The sequence below is a fragment of the Leishmania panamensis genome (assembly GCF_000755165.1).
Source record: "Leishmania panamensis strain MHOM/PA/94/PSC-1 chromosome 13 sequence".
NCBI classification, from domain to species: Eukaryota; Euglenozoa; class Kinetoplastea; order Trypanosomatida; family Trypanosomatidae; genus Leishmania; species Leishmania panamensis.
Window position 1 is genome coordinate 268432 of NC_025858.1, and position 16718 is coordinate 285149.

The 16718-nt window shown below is 61.1% G+C and overlaps 5 protein-coding genes across 5 annotated transcripts; all 5 read right to left on the reverse strand.

The window, feature by feature from the left end:
• Positions 1-482: 482 nt before the first annotated feature.
• LPMP_130710 (hypothetical protein) lies at positions 483-1241 on the reverse strand (the record flags this gene model as incomplete). Its single annotated transcript, XM_010698851.1, has 1 exon — positions 483-1241. The coding sequence occupies one exon, from the start codon at positions 1239-1241 to the stop codon at positions 483-485; it is 759 nt and encodes a 252-aa protein (XP_010697153.1).
• Positions 1242-2250: 1009 nt separating this feature from the next.
• Positions 2251-6012, reverse strand: LPMP_130720 (hypothetical protein; the record flags this gene model as incomplete). Its single annotated transcript, XM_010698852.1, has 1 exon — positions 2251-6012. The coding sequence occupies one exon, from the start codon at positions 6010-6012 to the stop codon at positions 2251-2253; it is 3762 nt and encodes a 1253-aa protein (XP_010697154.1).
• Positions 6013-6708: 696 nt separating this feature from the next.
• Positions 6709-9312, reverse strand: LPMP_130730 (hypothetical protein; the record flags this gene model as incomplete). Its single annotated transcript, XM_010698853.1, has 1 exon — positions 6709-9312. The coding sequence occupies one exon, from the start codon at positions 9310-9312 to the stop codon at positions 6709-6711; it is 2604 nt and encodes an 867-aa protein (XP_010697155.1).
• Positions 9313-11893: 2581 nt separating this feature from the next.
• On the reverse strand, positions 11894-14275 carry LPMP_130740 (hypothetical protein; the record flags this gene model as incomplete). Its single annotated transcript, XM_010698854.1, has 1 exon — positions 11894-14275. One exon carries the CDS (start codon positions 14273-14275, stop codon positions 11894-11896), a length of 2382 nt encoding a protein of 793 aa, XP_010697156.1.
• A 1267-nt stretch (positions 14276-15542) lies between these two features.
• On the reverse strand, positions 15543-16568 carry LPMP_130750 (hypothetical protein; the record flags this gene model as incomplete). Its single annotated transcript, XM_010698855.1, has 1 exon — positions 15543-16568. One exon carries the CDS (start codon positions 16566-16568, stop codon positions 15543-15545), a length of 1026 nt encoding a protein of 341 aa, XP_010697157.1.
• Positions 16569-16718: the final 150 nt, after the last annotated feature.

A 16718-nucleotide genomic window follows, 5' to 3' on the forward strand; every position in this document is an offset into this window, starting at 1 on the left:
TAGTAGTAGTAGTAGTAGTAGTAGTAGTAGTAGTAGAGTGAGGGTGAGGGTGGGAGTGGGGTGTGGTAGTGGTGGGGGAAGACGGGGGGAGAGTCGTAAGGAGAGTGAAGGAGGACGCAGAGATCACTGAGCGCGTGCGATGCAGCCTACTGAGAGTGGGCAACTCCACATCCCACGAGTTCTCCAAAGCACTACTCAGCACAATAGTGGTGGTGAGTGTGCGTGGGCGTGTGCAGGCATACGAGACGCCGTAGCACACATGGATAGCGTCCCAACAACGGCAAGGGCGTGCCCATACACCGTCACGCCATAGGCATCGCCTTCCCATCAATCAAACGTACTGAGCTTGGTCCTGCGCCTTTTCAAACGATCGTAATGCAACCGGGTCTTACTCACGCGGGCGTACCCGAAGGGAGAGAGACAGGCAGAGAGGCATCGATGCACCCGCCAACACCCCAGAGGCGCAAGCATCGCCTTTCCCTTTACGGCATGTACTTGGGCTCCCGGGAGGTGCGGAGATCGAAGAAGGCACCGCGCAGGGAGTTGAGCGTCTCTTTCTGCTCATCTGACAAGAGCCGCTTCTCCTTCTCCGTCATCTCGCGCGCGGTCACGCCGGAGGCAAGCTGCAGCACGTAGTCGTGCCACGATGCGTAGAAGATTGTCGCCGCCACCGCGTCGGCGTCCATGTGGCGCGTAAACTCACCCTGGACGAAGCGGTTGCCGAACTCTCGCTGGTCTGATGTGAGGAGGTAGCGGAGGAGGTGGTCGTCCTTGTCCTCGGCCAGGTTGTGGCCGGACTCTGTTGCGGTGGCCGCGGCCGACGCCGCAGTCGTCTGCGAGGTTGCCTGGACCCCGGTCGCGGCTGACAAGGCCGCCTCAGGCCCTTGCCCGCGCGTCGTGCAGAGCGACACCGCCACTACTTTGTTGTGCAGACGTAAAATGGTGCGGTAGAGGCGCACAAACGCTAGGCGCCACTCGGGTGATGCGTACGGCCAGTCATCCAGCTGGGACGGGTGAGGAAGGCCAGCGAGGGACAGTCGAAGGTGCAGGTTCGTGGCGAGGCCGACGTTGTTCATGACAGTTGCCGAAGCGCCAGCCGCCGCAGTCTCGGGCGTCTCCACATCTTTGTGTGCCTTTTCACGAGCTCGTCGAGTCTTGACGGTGGCACTGAAGGGACCGTAGCCTATTGAGCATGCCGCGACGTCTGCGTTGATGCCATCGTTACCCACGTCACCGCCCATGCCGCCACTGCTCGCTGCAATAGACGCGTACCGCCGTGCTGTGGCCACAAGAGCGCCGCAACGACGCCGAGCAAGCGTAGCAGGGCACGCAAGACACACACATGAAGGTTGCATAATCCACATTCCTGATGAGGGTAGAAGACAAAGGGTAAGGAACGATTGGCGGCAGAGGGGGGGGGGGGAATTGTGCTGCGCACTGCTGACGTGAGACGTGAACGTGGAGAGAGAGAGAGGGAGAGGGAGCGCAGGAGAAGAGAGAGCAAAGCGGTTGGCAAGGAAGGAAACCATTTCATCGTGGTGGAGGTCGCTACACTATACGCGCACGTCTGGTGAACATCTACACACCACACGCTACGTGATGATTCGCCTCGCGCGGGCTGAAGGCAAATTTTCCACCTCTCTGTAACGCTTCTGGTTCGTGCTCGTCACATTGACTCTCTCACTGAGGGTAGGGTACTGGGCTGCGGTGCGGTTGCGTGTTCTACAGAGAAATGGCGCTGACCTCGGTAAAAGGGGAGAGGGAGGGAGGGGGGGGGGGACCATGAATGAATGGAGCAGAGGTGGACACGTCCACCTCCACCTCCAGAGAGAGAGAGCTGATGCTGCTAATGTACATCCATAACATCATCTACCGTCCTACTGCACATTCCGCTGCGTGTTGTTGCTGTTTTTGCTGATGCCCTTATCGTTGTGAGGGCGCCTCAGACAGACAACAGCAGCGGCCGCGACGGCGATTGCGAATGACCATGACGACGTAGAAGAGCAGAAGGAGAGGGAGAGGGGAGAAGCAAGGCAGTTGCTGGAAATAGGCTACGGAACGACGATATCTGTGTCCCAGCACACACACCCACACACACTACACGTGTAACGGGAGGGGAGTGAAGTAGGGGAGAAGGACCCCTACAAGTACGCGGGGGCCTTGACACCGAACAGCATCCACCGTACCAATGAATCATAACGGTCAGCGGCCTGGCCCTCTCCTGCCCACCTCCCTCCACCCGGGCCTCTTTTACATGGTCGCTGCTCTGGGGCCTTCGCTGCGGGCCATGGAGGCCTGGCCAAATGTCTTTGAGAAGTTCCCCAAAGAGCCCGTGTTTCGCTGACCTTGCATCATACCGTCCAGCACATTGCCACCAATGCCCACCACCACAGTGTTGCTGCAGCCAGAGGCACCATCGCTCAGCAGTGCCAGACGATTGCGCTGCGTCTGCGGCGTCGGGTAGCCCTCCATGATGTCGATCTCCTTCTCTTTCCATAAGCGATACGTGCCCTTCGCGTTCTCGGCACGCTCCCGCTGCATTGCCACGCGTGCCTGAAGCAGCGCCGCCAGCTCCTTCGCAAGGTTGTTGACGCGACCGGCAACTGGCAGCGCTGACAGATGTGGGTTCAAGCCAGCCTCCATGAGGGCTGTGACGGAGCGGTTGGTGTAGACGCGCTGCATATGCGCGTTCCACATGAGCCGAAAGTTCAGACGTGCGAGTCGCTTGCACAACTGCATCTCTGCGTCGTAGGCGTGGCGAGCGGCAAAAATGACTTCCGTGTGACTCATCGGGTTCAGGGCCAGTGCCGCGCAGAGGTACTGCAGGGGCCTGCCGGCCGACGGACGCGTGTAATCAGGCAAAACAATCTGGCGCAGAATGTAGCGATGCAGTGCGCCGTAGAGCTGGCCGAAGATGCTGAGGGAGTCGCGCAGGTGGATCACCTCGCTGGGTCCGTAGCGAAGCTGGATGACGTGGGCAAGGGGGTCGGTTGTGTTGCGCAGCTTCAGTGGCCACGGGTGATAGCCGCAGCGGTACTCGTTTGTGAGCATCGGTGTCAACAGCGCGGCGGCCGACTCGATCACCTCACGCGTCGCGTTTATGAGGGTGGTGAGGTTTACATTTTCGCTGAGTGTCTTGTCAACAAGGGCGGAGCGGCGGAGAAGGCTCTGCGCCGTGTTCTGCATGATCGTCTTGAAGAAGTGAAGCTGCTCTGCGACGTACATCCGTAGCTTATGCAGCTCCGTGCGGAGGTCGGAGATGTGCTGCTGCAAGATGGCGTGCACACGCGTCGTGTCTGTCAGCGCACGCAGCCGCTCCACCTCGTGTTTCTGCTCCGCGATGAGGTACTTGTGCTCAGCGGTGCGCATAGCCATGCTCTTCTTCAGCGCGTGCTGCCGCTCGTCATGCTCACTGCGCAGGGCATCAATCTGCTGCTTCGCATCCTTTCGAAATCGGCTCTTTACGAGGTCAGCATCCGCGTGTCCACTGCGGAGCATCTGCAGCGCGTGCGAGGGGATCACCGCATCCTCCTCGACGGCAAGCAGCACTAGGTCTAGAAGACTCTGTACCGCCTCCAGGTCGTTTGGCTGCTGGCCATCTGCCACTGTTCCAGCAACACCGCAGCTGCTGACAACGACAGCAGAGATACCGGCAGCAGGGCTACCCACTGCCGGCGGAATGGCTGAGAGGCTCGCTCCGGGAGAGACGCTGCTGCCGTTCCTGTGCCGCTGTTTTGCAAGCAAACGCCGACGACCGCTACCGCTGATGCCGCCGTAACCGCTTCCAATGGTTCCGCTCATGTTCAGCTGCTGTGCTGATGGCCACTGCGAGTGACTGCGGTGTTGCGAACCATGCCAGTCCCCAGACATGGATAGCGCCATGGGCAGCGCGGTGCTCGCACCGAGCTGCTTGTGCATGTGCGTAGAGCCACCGACGGTGACGGAGGTGTTGGGGACCTCGATGTGTGCTTCGTTGGCGGCAGAAAAGGCCCCCGCCCCGCGGAGGGGCTGGTGCTGCGAGTGTTGTTGCAGCAGCTGAACGCGGCTTGACGCAAGACGTAACTGAGATCGAAGCATGGCGCACTCCCTCACAAGCGTCTCTCGCAAGTACTGCAGCACACGCCTCTTTTGATCGGTGTACTGCGCCTCCTCACACAGCTGATCGGTCAGGGCGGTGCGGTGCATCTGTGCATCGGCCAGCTGCGCCTCAAGCATCTCCATCCGCTCATGCAGTGCCGCGTAGTCGGCCTTCGACACCGTAGTTAGATTGTTCGCCTCGGTCACGGTGCCAACACTTACAAGGCGTGTCGCACGGTGAGCAGCCGCAAACGCAGACGACGGCGGCGCCGCCGATGCCCCGACAAAAATGCTGTAGCTACCAGCGGCCTCCATCGTTACCGGGACTGAGCTCTGCGCAGCTGTGGCTTCGCTGACTGATGGCAAGTTTTGACAGCCAGCAGCGCTGCCCCTGGTCATGTGATCCCGCAGCACCTGGTGACGTTGGGTCTGGCGGCCGACGCACCCAGCGCCGGCAGCAGTAGCGGCCCCGCCCTGCGGCGTCGCGTCATGGAGCCGCGACGACTTGCCGTAGCCAGACGGAAGCTGCACATCCGCAAGTGCACCGGTGCCACCTGTGAAGGCACCAGGTGGCACAGCGTCGCCGGTATTGAAGTCCCTCGACGAGTTCACGATAGCGGGAAGCGACACTGCGGCAGCCGGGGCGGCTATCGCTCCTGAGGCGCGCGCTGACTCTCTCTGTAGGGTACTTCCGCCCAAGATTTGCCCTCGTATCGCGCCCGTGACAGGGTCCTCCACATAGTCGGCGCGAGGAAGCAACACCGGCTTCTTGCGAAGCTCCTGATACACCTGCGCGATGTCCTGCTGGGCGGCTGCTGTCACCGCCGTCGTTGTCGCGACCCCCGCCGTGCCTCGGATCGCACTGTACTGCGAGTAGAGCGGAATCTCCTTCAGAAGCCGGTCCAGTAACGCGCGAGACTCGAAGGCGAAGACGATGCAGTCCTTCAGCGATCCTCCCTCGGCAAGCGACAATTTCTTTTGCAGGGTGCCCAGCACATTTTGAATGACGAGCCGCAGCGGGAGGGGACACGGCTGTGCCTCAATGTCGCGCACCAGCTCGTCGTCCCCCTCAGTCCCTGCCGCAGGTTCTCCAGAGCCCGGCACGTCGCTCACGTTTGTCGCTGCTGGTACAACAATGCCACCCGCGGTGTCGGAGGCGCGCGAGCGGGTGTCTGTCTGCTTAAACTGAATCAGCCGCGAAGCGATTCTACTACCATTACCGCCACCGGCGCATGCCGTAGTGGGGATGTCGCCCCGTGGCCTCGGAGCGGCGTACTCAGGTACCTTGATGGTTGCCGGGCTCACATGATAGCCCGTAAAGAGGCAGGAGGTCGGCCGACTGGCGGTGTCCGTTTCGCTATCGTCGGGGACTGGCTTAATGGGAGAGGTGGCGGTGGAGGTTGGCTGGCGGAGCGAGGAGGTGCGGGAGCGGTGCTTCGTGCCCCGCTGCCGCCCCACCTCTGCTGCCTTCAGATCCTGGTGATCCTGTTCACACGCCAGCTGCAGGTCTATGCCATACTGGTCCGCCAGGGAGGCGCGGGACAGCTCAGCGTAATTCATCTGGCGCTGCAGCTGCCGCATGATGCGGTTGTACACACCTTGCAGGTTCGCGTGCACTGGTTCACCGCTGGCCGTGAGGGGTATGGCGCCGCGCTGTTGCTCTGCCGTGCTTTGGCTATCCGCGAAGGCGCGCTGTGTCTGTGGGCTCTGCTGCAGCTTGCCGTGAGGAGTATTGGTAGACCCAACGCGAGAGCCGACGTAGCCGGTGGTCGACGAGCCAGGGGCTTCCATGTTCCGCTCGCACAGGCTGTACGGCATCCGCTCCGGCAGCGAGACAGTTGCGTGCAGGGTGTTCATGTTGTTCACATAGACCCACTCTCCGGTGCTGTGGTGGTGGTGCTCGCCGCCATCGCCTTTGGCTAAGACGCGAGACATCGAGAACGAGGATCGGGGAGAGGTGGGGGTATGGGAAAGAGAGAGACGCGCACCCCACAGCCAGGCGGTTACTCAAGGGGGGTGGGTGGGAGATGAGGAGGTTTTTGCTGCCCTCGATTGTTCGACAGTGCACACTGCACAAGATGATCTCTGCGCACGTGCCCGAGAGAGAACTCCCCCCTCCCTGCGCGTTGTTGTGCTCACGTATTGGCGCTTGTGCAGTGTGCGGGTAGTAGGGGAGAGAGAGGAGAGGGGTGTGTGTGGAAGAGAAGGGCCCTGAGAAGAGGACGATGGTCGCGATGCGCTCTGAAGCACACTCAAATATGTGGTGAATGAAGAGGACCGCATGTATTCCGGGAGGAGGGGGGAAGGGTGCGATACTTGCGGACGGGCCAATGGCGAGTGCAGCAGCGGGGAGCCACAGAGATGCCTGCGAGTCATCACAGACATCTCAGCCACACACACACACATGCCTATGAAGCGATCAAGAAATAAAACGAGAGTCGTGGTGGAAACACAAGTCGCAAACAAGGCATGCACGATGCCCACCGGGAAGAGCTCTATCGAGACGGCTAAGTGGTGTGGTGCCACACCACCGGAGGGAGGAGTGGGAGGCACTTCAGCTTTAGCCTTGTCAAAGGCGAGCCCCATCTGCTCTTGCTCCTGGTTGCGGTGGTGGGCCGCGAAAGGCTGCTGTCAGAAGAGCGGATCGTTCGCAGTAACTGTGGACACAGTGGTGATTGTGGCCGTGCCTGATGAAGCACGTAACTCCACGTTCTCTGCCACGAGGTAGGTGGCGGTGGAGGAGCTGCTGCTGCTGTCGGTGCTGTAATGCGTACTGTGCTTACGGCAGGTACTGACCGCCGCGATTTTGTAGCCGAAGTCGCTAGTCGCACTCTCCTCTGCGACCTCCTCAGCCGACTCTTCGGACGGAGAGAGCAGTGGGCAGGTGGTACCGTGGGAGTGGCGACTGTACGCTTGGCGCGCCATGGGCGGGGTGCACTCAGCGTACTCCTCCACCACCGTAGCTGCAATCCGTTGCTGGTACGATGACGCCCAGGACCGAACGGGCGGCGGAGAGAGCAGCTGCGACTCATGTGCCGGTAGGCGTGGGGCTGGTGCACCTGTAGAAGCTGGAACTTTAGGAGCAGCCGCGGCAGCAGGCGAGGTGGTCAGCGCGCCAGCGGCACTGCCGTCATCTAAGGCGGCCGGTGACACGTGATGGGCAGACAGCGGACGCGCTGGGAACTGTGATGCGTACGACGCTGCTGCCGAAGAGGGTGCGGGACTTGTTCGACTGCTCCTCGTACTCCTTTTCTCCCACTCCGGCTGCTGCCTCAGCGAAGGGGACGACGGTGCGTACGTGTCTAAGATCTCTGCAGCCCCCGCAGTGGTGGGCGTTGACGGTATCTGTGCCGATGGGCTCATGGCCACTTCGCTGCTCATCTCTGTGTGAGCAGACACAGTGGAGGCCGAGAGAGAGGGCGACGACTGCGTAGGGGAAGGGGAATTGACGGGGCCTGCGGTATTGTTGGGGACTGTTGCACTGGTCATTATGCTCGCCGCTGTTACGGGAGCTGCTGCTGCTACTGGCATGGCCCCATCTTCACCGGCTGCAGCCCTGATCGTGGTGGCGAGCAAATGCTGCTTGCTCTCCCACTCTAACTCACGCAGGCGCTCGTAGTGGTCACACAAGATGCGCACTAGCTGGCAGCTATGAGCCATAACGATGTGCAGCCGCGCTTCGGCTTCTTCGTGCGTGAGGGGTGTCTCGTGTACCTGTGACGCGCTGCGAGCAGTAGCGACTGCTGCAGAGCAAGGCGAGTAAGATGGAGGTAGTCGAGAGTGCGTCCTCGGTGAGGCTGTGCGCTGCGCCACGAGCTGTGCTAAAGATGTAGGAGAAGTGGACTCATTCTTCAGTCGATTGAGTGCATCCTTCGACTCCGCAGGTCTGTCGGCCGGTATGACCCTTATATTGACCTGCACCGGCGTTGTTGTCTCAGTGGTCCGCCACTCGAGCTTGCGGTGCACGTGAAACGAAGTAGCAGTGGTAGATGCATCGGTTGTCGCCGCCGAGTATTGATGATAGCGTAGCGGCGACACAGCAGCGCCAAGCTCCACAGTGGCGCTTCCGCCATTGCCCACCAAGTACTCGCTGTCGTGGCCGCGTTCGCCCGCGCAGGGGTAGATGTGGACGCGCTCTGATGGCGGTGGGGCGGGATACACCCAAGCACCATCTGACGCGGCAGTTTCAGTTGCTGCTGCTGTAGTTGCGAGCCGCGAGCCTCCGACACCCGAACTGCGCCGCTGCGAGCGCGATGGCAGTGCCGTGGAGGCAAAGGAGGTGGACGGCAATTCGCCGCCCTTAATGTGGCCGAGTCCATGGAGGCTGTTGGGCGTGCTGCTATGGCGAGCGCCATCAAGAGGCACCACGGTCGAGAACTGCTGCCTGTGCGCTTCGCGAGATTCACGGCGCCGCCACTCCCTCGTCTTTCGTTCCTCTTGTGATTGGCGCCGAGGACGGTGGTAACTGCGCGGCGTCGAGTCCAGAGACGCTTCAGCGCTCGCATCGCTGGAGACGGAGTCGGACCGCGCGTATAAGGACCGGGACCTACTCGAGCTGCGATGGCGGCCACGACGAGAGCGATGTCGACTGCTTCTGCCGGTGTCGTCTGCACTAACGGTAGTCGTCGCTACCGCCGTCGCCAACAGCGCTTCACGAATGTGACGCATGCCGACTATCATAACTGCTGCACTCCGCGCGGCCCCTTGCAGTACAGCGCGTGGGGGCTGCGCGTTAACACGCACGTCGCTCCCAATGTGGGCGCCCTTGCCGCTACTCTCATCTCGTCTCCCGTTTGCATGGCCGTGATGCTCCTCAGAGTCATCCTTCAGCAAGTACGGGATCCACTGAATGTCGGGGGTGAGGGAGTGCCAGCTGGTTGCAGTCGAGCAAAATCTGGCGCCGCTGGCGCAGTTGTACGACTGGTTCGCGTCGAGACCCGGCGGGGATGCCGACGACGCGTACCTCTGCCCACGACGGCGCTCGTTTGCACGCTGCGTTTCGCGGGCCTGCACGTCAAAGTGGAGTTCTTCCGTAAGGTACGATGCCGACGCCATCGCTGCCGCTGCGGAGCTGGAGCGCCGACTGTGCCGCGGTTTCGAGGGCGAAGATGACCGACGACAGTGGTGGTGACGGCGACGGCTGTGAGTGGGTTCGCCTAGGTGATGTGCTGCGGCCCTCATTGCTGCAGCGTCGCTGATGTTCATCGGTACCTGCGCTTCGGCGAGGTCTACCATCACCCTGCGCCACTGCAGCGTGAGGCCGGCGAGCAGGCGCGCCAAAAGTCGCGTTGTCTCATATTGCTGGCGCAACGCTGACGCCGCGACTGAAGATTCAGCGCGGCCACCATGTCGTGCATCTTCTCGATTTCTGAGAGGCTGGTGCACGACTCGTGCAGCGGAGCCTTGACGCCCCTGTGAGTGGCGGCCATGGTGCTCTCGCGCCAGCGACGGATCTCGCCTGAATGACCGCACTCGTGAGTCGCCGCGCGAGCCAGGCTTCGAGTAGCGGCCAGGGGTCTTCCCTCTAAAAGCGTCCATCGCTAAGGCCCACGCAGGGGGAATCGAGGGGGACTTGAGTGTGGTGGTGGGGGGCGGCGCTGCCGCCCATCCATGAGCCTCCGCGTACTCAGCACACCGCTGGGCTCTCTCCTTTCCCGTTCTCCACCTCGAACAGGCCCACAACAAGACCAAAAGGAGAATGCTGAGAATGCTCAGCAGACGCAGAAGTGGCACGACCTAGTCCGAGGAGAGAGCAAAGAATGTGTAGCACAACAGGAGCGGAGAGGGGCACTCCCTGTCTACGAGGGGGGCTCAGCTGTTGTTGTGTGTCTATGGTGTGTGCGTGTGTAAAGAATGGAGAGGGAAGGAAAAGGGCGAAAGGGGGCAGGGGAGGGAGAGGCATGAGACACATGCGCGCGCGTCCTCAGTCTTCTTCTCTCTCTATCGGTGTGTGTCTCTCCACTTTGAGGTGCTTGCGTGTGTGTAGAGCGAGAGAAAGGGAGTGGGTAATGAGGGAAAGTGGAGGAGAGAGACGGCTATGGTGCGGTGATGCAACACTGATGACCCAAGCGCGCATGTGCATCGAGAGATGGAGCTGAAAGTGTGTACCACGTCTCTCTCTCTCTCTCTTTCGCTACCCTTGTGTAGCTGATCGTGCGTGCCTATGGCCGTGCCTCGTGGTAGACGCGTACTCGCGGAGTTAATGGGACTGGAAGAGACTGTTTGGTGCCATCGTTATTTACCGCAGCACCGTCCCTTTCCCTCTCTTGCATCGACTGTGGCTGCTGCAGTGCTGTGTGTGCGTCGGAGATTGCACCGGCCACATAGGCCTCCCTCCTTTCCCGTTTGCTCTACCTTCTTCGTTTCATCTTTAAGTAGGTGCATGCACGTATCCCCTCCCCCCCCCCCACCCCACACACACACATACACACACACTGGGCTGCGGTGGTGGACGGAGCCAGGGTCAAGCGATAGTGACGACATCGACATCACAGCGACGAGCCATCGAAGCGAAGCCAAAAGGAGAAGGAGCGGAGAAGGCGAATAGCGGTGGGTACGTGCCGTGGCGACGCTTGACGGCCACGATGCTAACGGGGGTAGCGATGACACTCTGGGGAGGGGTGGGTGGGGAGGAGGAGTCACTGTACAGCTCATTTCTTTCTAGCCTGATTGCCCTCCTACCACCCTTTCCAAGACGATTTTTAAGGGAATCGAGCCGAGGCGAGCAGGAAAGAGACAGGTCGGGAGAGAGGCCTATCAGCGAAGATTTGGCTGAAAAAGAAGCGGACGCTTCCTCTTCTCTTCTCCAACACCAGCGCGTACGTATACATGCAGGGAGACCTCCCTCGATAACAGGGCCAGCGCGTGTGTGCTTGCTTGCAGAGGGAGAGAGGGAGGGGAGGGAGGGAAGAAGGGAGAAGGACGAAGACTACGCAAGGCGGCGTCTTCGTCCATTCCGGAAGGCGCAAGGTGAAACGAGGGAAGGGTGGCCACAAAACACCCGAATATTTTTATACATCTTCCTAGCCAGCGAGAGGCGAGGGCGGACAGAAGGTCAGAGATGGACTTCACAGCGTGTGTGTGGATATCGCAAGCAAGTAAAGAGGGGGGGGCACCCCCCTCTCCCTCCCCCCACACATACACACACAAAGCAGAATTCGGGGAGGGGAACCGAGGGAGGCGGAGAAGTCGACAGGGACATGAAGAGTTAAGCAGGGAAATGGTGGGCACACACACACACACACTCACACACACACACACACACACACACACACACACACGTGGAGAATAAGTGGGGAGGTGGTGGTGGGTGAGGTTTGAGTGGCGACTACAACGGCAAAATTGCGAGCGAGAACAACAGACCCCCCCAGCAGCGACATGGCCCAGAAGTGCAGAGACGGGGAGGGGAACAGAAAGATACATACGAAGGGGAGGGGAGAGAGGGGGAGGGGCGAGTAACAAGAAATTGGCCTGGCGTGGGGGGCTAGATAAGCAAGCCAACCGCGCCGAATGTAAAGAGACGAAGATGCAGTCGCAAATTGCATTGCTGGTGGAGGGGATACACACGTGCGGAGAGGAGCCGGCTGCGACGCTGCCGGGTGGGTGGTGGTGGGGGCCCCACAAAGAAGCCTCTGGGGTCGGAGAAACAACTCCGGCGGACCAGCGGGGGGAGGAAGAGAAGCGAAAAGCGATAGCGAGAGGGGGGACTGAGGGTCTTGAGAAGGGTGGAAGGTGGAGGTGACACGAGCGCGCATCAGGCCGTAAGGCGCGAAAGCAAAAGTGGCGACTTCCGAGTGGCGCATTCACCAACATGTGGTCAAACGAAGGCGCTTGGGTTGGATCGCTGCGTTGGCCGAGGTGTGTAGTTAAGGCGTGAGATGGCAGGGAGAGCCGCCACAGCGGCCATGGAGCCGATCGGCATCCGCCGCGACGTGCTCGCTGCCGAGCCTGTCATGCACGCAGAGCTCGTCACTCTCGCCGCCTCGGCGGCGGGGGAGGGCGGCGCGGTGGTCATGATCTTCGCTGCTGCACCGCCCGACGCGGCGGTGGTGGCGGGCGTTGCACGCATCTGACCCATTACACTCTTCAGTGCATTCGGTGCCATGGCAAGCGACTCGGCACAACGCGGCCGTCGCCCAGAGGCGGAGAGGGTTGACGACGCCGGCAGACTTACCGAGGACCCGAGCTGCCGACGCTGTGCTACCGCCGTGACTGCCGTCGTCGCGGAGGTCATCGCCTTCTGCATGGCTGGTGGCACCTCTTCCCACTGAAGCTTGCCGTCCTCGATGTCTCGCTCGATGTCCTGCACCAACGCTCCGCGGACTCCCTCAGCACCACAGAGGTACCGCTGTGGCTGATCCGCCATGACCTCCTCAATCGTGCGTGGGCGAGGGAGCTGCGTGCAGTACAGTCGTTCCAGGTCCACCGCCTTCGCTGTGCGCAGTGAGCTGGATCCCTTCTGAGTCTCCGCGCGCTGCCGCTGGTTGGCCTGACTCGAGGAGCTTGACATCGCCCTAACTAGCTTGGTTATGCGGCTGCGCGGCTGCGCCGTGCCACCGTAGACAGTGCCGTTGTACGAGGCGTACTGTCGCTGAGAGGCGGTGAAGGGAAAGGCTCTTCCACGAGTCTCCGCGAACGTGCGAGGCGGGGCCGCGTGTGGGTTACGCCGGTGCGCCGTCGTTGCCGCTGCGCCGTTCTTCCCGTTCAGAGGCGACCCCACTGGAGCGAAGCGCGTGCCGTCGCCAAAGCTGTAGAGGTGGTTGTACTGGAGCATCACTGTGTCGGGCGCTGGGTCGTGCGGGACGAAGAAGCCCTTGCTGCGGTGGTTGTAGTAGACGTAGTTGCGCTGTTCATCTACCGACTTGCCATGTCGCGGATCTCGGCGGCGCTGTCGACGCAACACACTGAGCGCTGACAGGTTCGCATCGTCCAGCATGTCGTTTTCGCGGCGCAAGGTGGTGCTGCTGGCGGCGATATCGGCGAAAGTATCCGACATCGTTTGGCGTGCCGCCGAGAAGGTGGATCGCGGTGATTGGTAGGTGCGGTGAGCCGAGGAAGCAGACGCCGCCCTGGCCGCGATACCGTCGTCGGCGTAGTCGTTCGTTACGTTGCCGCTGCCAAAGTCCTTGAGGGTGCTGCGTGGCACTACGCCTACGGTGGGCTGGTGGCCGTGGAAGGTGGCCTCAAACACGAGGGGTGACATGTGATCGGTCGAGAGCAGGTAGCGCGAGTAGGAGCCGATCTCCATCCGGTTGACGTGGCTGTTCTCGCCACCGCGGCGGAAGACGGCAAGGACGGTGTTGGGGGTCAGCGACGCGGCGGCCACGGAGATGCGCTCCGCTTCAGGCAAGTCGTATACACCATCTACGCCGGTGATGGTTGCGTAGGGAGACATGGACGAGGCGGATGGTGTAGCCCCGTGATGCAACACGGCAGCAGGCCGCTGCTGCTGTTGCAGCTGTGGCTGAGGGGCTTGCTGCCGTGATTGCCACCTAGGCAGATCCCGTGGTGGCGGAGGCAGCGGCGACGGCGTAGGCAGCTCTGCAGTTGCCTCTGGCAAGGGAGTACCGCCTTTTAGCGCCTGGGGCGGCTTCGCTGCAGGAGGCGCGTCTGCTACTGCCCCAGCGTTAGTGTCCTGAGGAGGAGCATCGGCTGCCGCTGATACGGCTGCAGCCGGTTCTTCCTCCACGCCGAGGTCTGATCGGACCTCCTCACTCTCACTTTTGTTGTTGCCAACACCGCCGACCTGCGCTACGTCGGAGGCGTTGTCAACGCTGGTATTCCCCTGGACACCGTCCTCGCTAGCCGACACCACAGCGCCGTCCGCATCATGCTCTGCGACGATGGGCGAACGCGTTACTGCCGCGTCTGCTTCGGCAACAGCATTGTCCGCGGAAGCGCTGCCGTCCTGCTCCCCCTCCTCCGGCACCGTGGCATTGTCATCTACATCGGGATCGGCGGCGTGTTCCTCCTCTACCCCATCGAGTGCCTCTGCCGGCGACGCACTGTCTTGCATTGTTGCCGCATCTTCTTGCTCTTTCATGTCTTCCACGGTTTCCAGTCGTGCAATGGCATGCGGCAATTCAGGCGCCTCTGCCGGCACTTGTGGCGTCACCGTCGAGCGTGCGCCATCCTCTTCGGTGTTCATGCTGCCGTCACCATTCGGCTCCTGTTCTTCCAGCGCGTGGGCCTCCTCCATTGGTGCGGCGTCGACATCGACGTCAACGTCTAGAGTGGACGGTGTCACTGCCTCTTCGTTTTCGCGGAGACCGTCATCGGAGCTCATTGTTGACGCTGTGCTCCAGTAACTGACGGGTGTTGTTCGTATTTAATATTTTACTGGCGTCAGCGCAGCTTCCTGAGCCTATTTGTGCGTTGAGGGAGTCCAGTAACGGAGAAGGGATTGCTGTGCTACTCACTGGTGATCCTGGCGGCGGCGGTGATTGTGATGGAAGGTGTACGTGCGTGTGTGTGTGTGTGTGTGAGGGTGGAGCAGAGGAAAAAAAAGAAGGGGAGGGGGGGAGAGGGAGAGAGAACTAAGAGGAAAGGGAGAGGTGAATTGGGGGTTAGGGTGGGTGGGTGGGTGGGCAACAGCAGGCTGATGGAGAGTGGCAGCCCGGCGTGATTCGCGACCAAAGCACGTTATTCGTGTTCGCATGCACACACAGGCGCTCACTCACACAGGCAGTGAGAGTTGTCTCTTTGTATGTTACTTCCATTCTCTCTCTCTCTCTAAGCTCGCTGGTGGCCATTTCGCAGAGGATGGGTGGGCGACTGGATTGACACAGGGGATGAGGAAGTGGCGAGTAACCACAACGACCACAGGAGTAACGGAGTAAAGCGCAACGTCTTGTAGGCTTCGCTTCTTTCCTCGTTTCCCGTGCTTTGACTTCCATATCGCCACCCCCTCCTACTCCAAAGTGTCGTACGCCGTGTGCGTGTGCGTGTGCGTGTGCATGGCGCGCATCTTTCTCTTCTTCTTGTTTGATGAAGCATCGAGCTTTGAGTTTTGGTGGAGCATCTGCGTCGATACGAGTACATGTGCATCGGTGGACGGACGAAGAGACGAGGAGGTGACAGGGAGCGCCAAGTGCGCTTGTGTGCGGCGTGTCCCTGCGAGTCAAGAAAAGCACGGGTGCGAGCCCGACATCCCGCAACGCGAGTGACACCCACAGAGAAGAGGGTCCAGGTGGGGGGATTGTTAAGACGGGGTGGCGGCGGTGGCTCGGAGGAGGGGGAGGAGGGAACCGTTGATGATCGCCGCGTACACAAGCCATTGTGCAAAACGGAAAAAAAAGACAGGAGAAACAGAGAAAGTGATGCGCCGAGCAGACGTTGTGTTTTGGTGGAGTGGGGAGCAGGGCGCGGCATTGAACAAACGCCCGTGTTCTTGCGCTTTGCGGAAATGCAGCTCCTCGTGGGCACTTCAGCGGGTTGCCCCCCTCTTCGCGACTTTGGTTCCCTCGTTACCAGTTCGGTAACTCTCGCACCGCTTGGATGTCTGCTGATCGCGTATCCGACTCGGCGACGGCAGCCCGCATTGTCTGCCACATGCGCTGCACGCGCTTTTCGCGGTGATACTGCGCTAAGTCAGTTGCCTCCGCCGCGGTGCAGCGCTGCAGCTCTACTCCTTGACTAATGGCGGGCAACATCTGGCTGTCGTTGTAGTCAGCCAGAGCTTTGGGTGGGGGTGGGCCTGTGAGCGGTGCTACAGATGAAATGACGGGCGTGCTTGTCGTGTAGTGGGGCAGTAGGTGCCTCTTCCCTTTGCCACCGCTCGCTGCCGTCGTGATCGCTACGGAAGCCGCCTCGTGCGCTTCAGAAGGCGACCCAGCAGCACCACCGCCGCCGCTACCTCTTTCCGTTCTGATCCACATGCTCAGCTCCTCCAACGTGTGATCGGGTGGCCTAGGCACCTGCGCCTTGCCACCGCGCGCGTGCTGCCGCACCGCCGCCTCCTCAGCATCTGGGTGGATCCAGCCATCGGTGGTGTTGTACACACCGCGCCCGCGCCGGTGTGCAGTGTGGGACTGGTCGTACCCCTGCGGCGGCACTATGACCCGCTTCGACGGCTGCCACGGCTTCTCGCTGAAGAAGCCAGTGGGCTCGTCAAAGTGACGCTTGCCGCCGTTCTTGGTGTGCAGTATATGATTGCCGCCTGGCGGTGTCGGGTGATCGGCATTTCCTTCCCAGGGCTCAGTGCAGTGGTAGTAGTCGTGACCACCGCCACTCTTCGTCACTGTGATGCCGCCGCTGTGCGCTACCAGTGCGTGGTTCAGGTGGTTGTACAGGATGTCGGGTGGCTGATGTCGCCTGCCCAGGTGACGCAGGCGGTGACCTGGCGTACTGCCGGGGACCGTGTGATCATGGCACGGGGTTGCGTACTGCGAGTGGGTGAACGCGATGGCGATGGTTTCACGTGGTGCGGCACCCCAGGTTGCATTCGGAGAGCTGTTGCCAGTTATCGCCTCGTCACCCGGCAGCTGCGCCATTGTATCACAGCACACAGGCGTAGAGTGGTGAGCGCGCACTACGCAAGGGGGAGGGAGGACGGCGGCGCGGTTGCGTCTCTTTTAGCACGTGTGCGTGTGTGGGTGAGGGAAGGCAATGAGGAGGGGACGCGTGTCCACCCAGCAAGACAA